We start from the raw sequence: 8,372 nt of genomic DNA, 5'->3' as shown, positions 1-8,372 counted from the left end.
CAAGGCCGCAGAGCCAGACGGATTACCAGGACGTGTACTCAGAGCATAGACCAAGTTTGTTCACTGACATTTTCAACCTCTCCCTGAATGAGTCTGTTATACCTACATGTTTCAAGCGGACCACCATAGTTCCTGCGCCCAAGATGCAAAGTTAACCTGCCTAAATGACTGCCGCCCCATAGCACTCACGTCGGTAGCCATGAAGTGCTTTGAAATGTTATGGTTATGACTCACATCAACACCATCATCCCAGAAACCCTAGACCCACTCCAATTTGTATCCTGCCCCAACAGATCCACACTCCACACTGCCCTTTCCCACCTGGACAAAAATAACACTTATGTGAAAATGCTGTTCATTGACTACTTCTCAGCATTCAACACCGTAGTGCCCACAATGCTCAACACTATGGTCTAGGGCACTTTATCGCAGCGCTAGCTGTGCCACCAGAGACTCTGAGTTCGCACCCAGGCTCTGTCACAGCCGGCCGCGACCGGGAGGTCCGTGGGGTGACGCACAATTGGCCTAGAGTCGTCCGGGTTAGGGAGTGTTTGGCTGGTAGGGATATCCTTGTCTCATCGTGCACCAGCGAATCCTGTGGCGGGCCGGGGCGCAGTGCGCGCTAACCAAGGTGGCCAGGTGCACGGTGTTTCCTCTAACAACATTGGTGCGGCTGGCTTCCGGGTTGGAGGTGCGCTGTGTTAAGAAGCAGTGTGGCTTGGTTGGGTTGTGTTTTGCCCGTACGGGAGTGATGATACAAGATAGTAATTACTAACAATTGGATACCACGAAATTGGGGAGGAAAAGGGGGTAAAAATAAAAAAAATGTTTTTTCCATATTTAGTAAATATTTTTTTAACTCTATTTCTTGAACCGCACTGTTGGTTAAGTAAGCAAAGGGCGCATGTGACAAATAAATGTTTATTTTATTTTGATTTCACACTCATCACATACACTGCTGCTACTCGGTTTACTATCTATCCTGATTGCCGAGTCACTTTTACCCAATCGAGAATCTGTGGAAAGAACTGAAAACTGCTGTTCACAAATGCTCTCCATCCAACCTCACTGAGCTCAAGCTGTTTTGCAAGGAGGAATGGGAAAAAATTTCAGTCTCTCGATGTGCAAAACTGATAGAGACATACCCCAAGCGACTTACAGCTGTAATCGCAGCAAAAGGTGGCGCTACAAAGTATTAACTTAAGGGGGCTGAATAATTTTGCACGCCCAATTTTTCAGTTTTTGATTTGTTAAAAAAGTTTGAAATATCCAATAAATGTCGTTCCACTTCATGATTGTGTCCCACTTGTTGTTGATTATTCACAAAAAAATACAGTTTTATATCTTTATGTTTGAAGCCTGAAATGTGGCAAAAGGTCGCAAAGTTCAAGGGGGCCGAATACTTTCGCAAGGCACTGTATGTGTGTGTGTGTGTGTGTGTGTGTGTGTGTGTGTGTGTGTGTGTGTGTGTGTGTGTGTGTGTGTGTTATACAGTTGAAGTCGGAAGTTTACATACATTTAAGTTGGAGTCATTAAAACATTAACTCGTTTTTCAACCACTTCACAAATGTCTTGTTAACAAACTATAGTTTTGGCAAGTCGGGTAGGACACCTACTTTGTGCTTGACACAAGTCATTTTTCCAACAATTGTTTACAGACAGATTATTTCACTTATTATTCACTGTATCACAATTCCAGTGGGTCAGAAGTTTACATGCACTAAGTTCACTGTGCCTTTGAACAGCTTGGAAAATTCTGGAAAATTACGTCATGACTTTAGAAGCTTCTGATAGGCTTATTGACATAATTTGAGTCAATTGGAGGTGTACCTGTGGATGTATTTCAAGGCATACCTTCAAACTCAGTGCCTCTTTGCTTGACATCATGGGAAAATCTTTGAAAAATCAGCCAAGTCCTCAGAAAAAAACATTGTAGACCTCCACAAGTCTGGTTCATCCTTGGGAGCAATTTCCAAATGCCTGAAGGTAACACTTTCATCTGTACTAACAATAGTACGCAAGTATAAACACCATGGGACCACGCAGGCGTCATACCACTCAGGAAGGAGACGTGTTCTGTCTCCTAGAGATGAACATACTTTGGTGCGAAAAGTGCAAATCAATCCCAGATCAACAGCAAAGGACTTTGTGAAGATACTGGAGGAAACGGGTACAAATGTAACTATATCCACAGTAAAACGAGTCCGATATTGACATAACCTGAAAGGCCGCTCAGCAAGGAACAAGCCACTGCTCCAAAACCGCCATAAAAAACCCAGACTACGTTTGCAACTGCACATGGGGACAAAGATCGTACTTTTTGGAGAAATGGTCTGATGAAACAAAAATAGATATTTTTGGCCATAATGACCATCGTTATGTTTGGAGGGAAAATGGGGAGGCTTGCAAGCCAAAGAACACCATCCCAACCGTGAAGCACTGAGGTGGCAGCATCATGTTGTGGGGGTGCTTTGCTGCAGGAGGGACTGGTGCACTTCACAAAATAGATGGCATCATGAGGTAGGAAAATTATGTGGATATATTGAAGCAACATCTCAAGACATCAGTCAGGAAATTAAAGCTTGGTCGCAAATGGGTCTTCCAAATGGACAATGACCCTAAGCATACTTCCAAAGTTGTGGCAAAATGGCTTAAAGACAACAAAGTCAAGGTATTGGAGTGGCCATCACAAAGCCCTGACCTCAATCCTATAGAAAATGTGTGGGCAGCACTGAAAAAACATGTGCGAGCAAGGAGGACTACAAACCTGACTCAGTTACACCAGCTCTGTCAGCAGGAATGGGCCACAATTCACCCAACCTATTGTGGGAAGCTTGTGGAAGGCCACCCGAAACGTTTGACTCAAGTTAAACAATTTAAAAGCAATGCTACCAAATACTAATTGAGTTTATGTAAACTTATGTTTGTGATAAATGTGATGAGAGAATTAAGGCTGAAATTAATCATTCTACTATTATTCTGACATTTCACATTCTTAAAATAAGGTGGTGATCCTAACTGACCCAAGACAGGGAATTTTTACAAGGATTAAATGTGAGGAATTGTGGAAAAACTGAGTTTAAATGCATTTGGCTAAGGTGTATGTAAACTTCCGACTTCAACTACATACACACACACTATGTAATATCATAATAACTGCTAAGAATGACTGATGCAGTTGTATTGCACACTTCATATGTTATACCTGTGTGTGTGTGTGTGCGTGCGTGCGTGTGTGTGTGTGTGTGTGCGTGCGTGTGTGTGTGTTAAGGATCCACATGATGCCTTTAAGGCATAAAAATACAAAAGAGAGTTGACTGTCGATTATTCATTTTAGTTTTCGATACGTTTCAGATAAGGCTCCTCCCTCTTTCTTCCACCTCCCTCGCCCCGGTTTTCTCCTCTTTCCCTCTATTCCTTTCTCTTTCTAAAACACTGGAGCTAGATAAGGGATAAGCAGCATCTCCATGGCAACAGTGGCTCAATGAAAGCAACAAGCATGACCCCAAGGCTGTGTCTCTGAATCAAGGCCAATAGAATGGCGTGTGAACCCCAAGGCTGTGTCACTGAATCAAGGACAATAGAATGTCGTGTGAACCCCAATGCTGTGTCTCTGAATCAAGGACAATATAATGTCGTGTGAACCCCAAGGCTGTGTCACTGAATCAAGGACAATATAATGTCGTGTGAACCCCAAGGCTGTGTCACTGAATCAAGGACAATAGAATGTCGTGTGAACCCCAAGGCTGTGTATCTGAATCAAGGACAACAGAATGGCGTGTGAACCCCAAGGCTGTGTATCTGAATCAAGGACAATAGAATGGCGTGTGAACCCCAAGGCTGTGTCTCTGAATCAAGGACAACAGAATGGCGTGTGAACCCCAAGGCTGTGTCTCTGAATCAAGGACAATAGAATGTCGTGTGAACCCCAAGGCTGTGTCTCTGAATCAAGGACAACAGAATAGCGTGTGAACCCCAAGGCTGTGTCTCTGAATCAAGGACAATAGAATGTCGTGTGAACCCCAAGGCTGTGTCACTGAATCAAGGACAATAGAATGTCGTGTGAACCCCAAGGCTGTGTATCTGAATCAAGGACAACAGAATGGCGTGTGAACCCCAAGGCTGTGTATCTGAATCAAGGACAATAGAATGGCGTGTGAACCCCAAGGCTGTGTCTCTGAATCAAGGACAACAGAATGGCGTGTGAACCCCAAGGCTGTGTCTCTGAATCAAGGACAATAGAATGTCGTGTGAACCCCAAGGCTGTGTCTCTGAATCAAGGACAACAGAATAGCGTGTGAACCCCAAGGCTATGTCTCTGAATCAAGGACAATAGAATGGCGTGTGAACCCCAAGGCTATGTCTCTGAATCAAGGACAATAGAATGTCGTGTGAACCCCAAGGCTGTGTCTCTGAATCAAGGACAACAGAATAGCGTGTGAACCCCAATGCTGTGTCTCTGAATCAAGGACAATAGAATGGCGTGTGAACCCCAAGGCTGTGTCACTGAATCAAGGACAATAGAATGTCGTGTGAACCCCAAGGCTGTGTCTCTGAATCAAGGACAACAGAATGGCGTGTGACTCTTCAGTGCTGTCAGAATTCTGTTGACTCTCTGGTCTTGCCTTCTCTCTCTAGAGTCAGACAGCAGAAAAGGATGGTGATAGACACTGGATCGGTCTGTTGAGCCACACCAGTGGCGGTCTGTTATTTGCTCTATTTTAAGCGGTCAGCTCCATGCGGTCAGCTTCACAGCCCTTGACGTTAAGCAGAGGTAGCTATGGTTACCCTGAATGTGAAAAACATTCCCCTCTCCCCTGGTTCCCTGCCCAGTAATAAATCTTAACCTCTGACCCCCCCCCCACACACACACACACACACACACACACGTGCAAGAACTGTCGCACACACATGATGATTTTCATCTAATGTCACGTCATTCCCATGACAACTCTGGCCTAATGACTGTCATTCTGGACAGTCAGCACTGGACACCTGACCCGATCTTTCTGTTCTGTGAAGAGGGGTCATCACCACCATCCTGTATCCAGCTCTGTGCACTCCTATCTGGGGCTATGATCAATGCACAGACAGCCTCTTCTCTCCAGGGTTCTGTGGATCTGTCAGAGTGATTCACCCTCGACCTGAAACACACCCGTCCGTTCATGTTCGATTTGGACTCTGTCACCGTTTATCTTTTAAAAGCGATAACTCATCAGTGTGTCAAAGTGTTACGAGAGTGCATGAAATCGCTATCTCTGCAGCCTCCGTTGAACTGTGTTCAAAGTACGTCCGTGTAGGGTACTAGTGCTCTCCGAACAGTCGCTCTTGTTCTCTGTAATCACCTTTTTTTTGGTGGGGGGGAAAACGACAGAAACGGTTTCAGGGATGAAGCTGGTGAAAACTCAAAGGACAGAGTTCCTGGAGAATATCAGTGTTCTGCAGTGGATATGGAGCTTCCTTCTGTTAGGTCCGGTTTGTATTGGATTGATGGTGTACCTTCTGTTGACTTCTCTGTGGCCGCTGCCTGTTCTCTACCTCGTCTGGCAGTTGACGGACTGGCACACACCTGAAAGAGGAGGCAGGAGAAGTTCTTTTGTGAGAAACTGGAAAGTGTGGAATCACGTTAGGGACTACTTCCCCATGAAGTTAGTGAAGACGGCGGAGTTGAACCCGAACGAGAACTACATCTTAGGGTGTCACCCTCATGGGGTGTTGAGTATCGGAGCCTTTGCCTCTTTTAGCACCGAGGCCTGTGGATTTATGGACCTCTTTCCTGGGGTGCGCTCCTGCCTCTGCATCCTGGGGGGCCTTTTTAAGATCCCCCTCTACAGGGAATATGCCATGGCCACAGGTTGTTGTCCAGTCAGCAAGCCCAGTCTCAAACACCTTCTGTCTCATAGTGGACAAGGCAATGCGGTGGTGATTGTGATAGGGGGCGCTGCTGAGTCGCTGTTGAGCCTGCCTGGGGTCAACACTGTGGTTATGAAACAGAGGAAAGGCTTCGTCCGGGTGGCCCTGGAGTTTGGGGCTAACCTGGTGCCCGTCTACTCGTATGGGGAGAACAATATTTTCCGCCAGGTGATCTTCTCAGAGGGGAGTGTGGGCTGGAGGTTACAGCAACTCTTTAAGAAGATCATGGGCTTTTCCCCTTGTCTGTTTGTAGGTGAATGCTGGTTCTGGTTGCCTTACCACTGCCCGGTCACCACTGTAGTGGGTAGTCCTATCCCAGTGCCAAAGAGGCCTTCTCCCACTCAGGAGGAGGTGGACCACTATCATGGCCTCTACATGGAATCCCTGGTCAAACTCTTCAATGAACACAAGGCCAGCTGTGGACTGTCAGACAGCCACGAGCTGCAGATCGTATAGACCAGTCGTTTAGACTGCTGCCACGAGGACAATGTGAATGACACCGTAGCCTATTGATCTCCACACTCTGAGACTACTTGAATAAACACATTCCCACTAGAGGATCTGATCCAGACATGTCAACCATCATTGATCCTTGGATTTACCCAAAGCTGCCTGGCTACTAGCTTTTTTACTGAAAACTAGAATCTCACGTCATTTGGTCAGATGCTGTTTCCGTAGTCTGTCCAGGAGATATTACTTTAAGAATGACTACAATGGAATAGTGCATGTGCTTAATATGTAGCAATAATTTAACCATCATTAAACCATTATTTAACAGGTTCAAATTCAGCTCATTCTCCATTTCATAAAAAAAACAGTGATTGATTGTGTGACTTTGGGTTTATTTAGAAACACTGGGCCGACATGTTGAGTAGAATCAATTTTCTTAATTAAGAGTGTGAACACAGTCTGCCTACCCAGACCCAAAGATCAGCTAACTGAAACACACACACACACACACACACACAAACACTCACACACACACACACACTTCAATATTATAAAGAGGTGTTTGAGCTGCCAGTCCAAAAGGATGGACACTCTCAACACGATGAAACACACCCGTCCGTTCATGTTCGATTTGGACTCTGTCACCGTTTATCTTTTAAAAGCGATAACCCATCAGTGTGTCAAAGTGTTACGAGAGTGGATGAAATCGCTATCTCTGCAGCCGCCGTTGAACTGTGATCAAAGTACGACAATGCAGGGTAAAATTGCACACGCAATTATTGAAATATAAAACAAAATCCTTGTCACCTGATCCATCATTACAATGTGTTTTAAATCATTGTTTGGTCTCACCATCTTTAATTTACTGTTAAACAGCTGTAGTTTTTGTCTTTGGCTGTTCTAGATTTCCACTGAGGGTTTTGTTGCACGTCTTGTTCTCCTCCAATAGTTTCCAGTTATGTAAATGTCCTCCGTGTGTATGACTTAGATACCTTTTAGCCAACCAGTTTAAACCAGTTCCATTCATAGTAACAATTTGTGGCCTACAGATTACTCATTTACACAACACAGTAACCATTTACACAACACAGTAACACAATGCTGGAAAATTCATAAAACACTCCCAACACCTCAGCAATGCAAAATGTATCGTTTTTATATCAAATTTATTAGTCTCGTTGAACCAGATATATCATCTCACGGTTAGCAGTCATTCTCTAAGTTCTTTAATCTATGGCAAGAGTATGTACTTTATATATATATAGTCCTTCACATCCAGAAATGTGTTGATATGAGGGACATGTTGCTGTTTAAGATTAAAGTCTAATACAGTCATTCTGATTAGTGTGATATCTATTAACATGTTACATATAATGGATAAATCCTAATAAAGATTAGCCTCATTCACTGTTTTCAACACATCTGCTGACACCCCTAATACATTGCTTTACCAAGGCCCCCCACCCCATCCCCTTTTTCTCCCCAATTTTGTGATTTACAATCTTGTCTCATCGCTGCAACTCCTCAACGGGCTCGGGAGAGGCGAATGTCGAGTCATGCGTCCTCCGAAAGATGACACGCCAAAGCCGAGCCTCTTAACCACCCGCTCGCTTAACCCCCCCGAAGCCTGCTGCATCAATGAGTCGGAGGAAACACCGTTTGAACTGACGACTGAAGTCAACCTGCAGGCACCCGCCACAAGGAGTCAGTAGAGTGCGATGAGCCAAGTAAAGCCCCGGCCACACCCCCCGGCTACACCCTCCCCCGGCCACACCCTCCCCTAACCCGAACGACGCTGGACCAATCCCTGTGGGACTCCCGGTCACGGCCGGTTACCAATGCGTTTTTCAATAAAATAACCTGGTGACCCGTCCTGTCTGGCCGTGAAGCTTAGAGAGTTTTGCAGCTTATTGGTTTGTTATATGTAAATGTGCTGCTGTTGTGGAATTAAGATGATTAATTAGGAGAGAGAGAGGAAGGGAGGTCTGTCTCTCTTGTAGAACTGAACT

General features: G+C 45.0%; 1 protein-coding gene across 1 annotated transcript; it reads left to right on the top strand.

Moving 5' to 3' along the window:
- Positions 1-5,233: 5,233 nt before the first annotated feature.
- Positions 5,234-7,789, top strand: LOC135553209 (diacylglycerol O-acyltransferase 2-like). The gene has a single exon (XM_064985384.1). The coding sequence runs from the start codon at positions 5,389-5,391 to the stop codon at positions 6,367-6,369; it is 981 nt and encodes a 326-aa protein (XP_064841456.1). The 5' UTR covers positions 5,234-5,388; the 3' UTR covers positions 6,370-7,789.
- The last annotated feature ends 583 nt before the right edge of the window (positions 7,790-8,372 follow it).

Source organism: Oncorhynchus masou, chromosome 13 (genome assembly GCF_036934945.1).
Source record: "Oncorhynchus masou masou isolate Uvic2021 chromosome 13, UVic_Omas_1.1, whole genome shotgun sequence".
NCBI lineage: Eukaryota > Metazoa > Chordata > Actinopteri > Salmoniformes > Salmonidae > Oncorhynchus > Oncorhynchus masou.
Note: the sequence above shows the minus strand (reverse complement) of the source record. Positions and strands in the feature narration are given on the sequence as shown.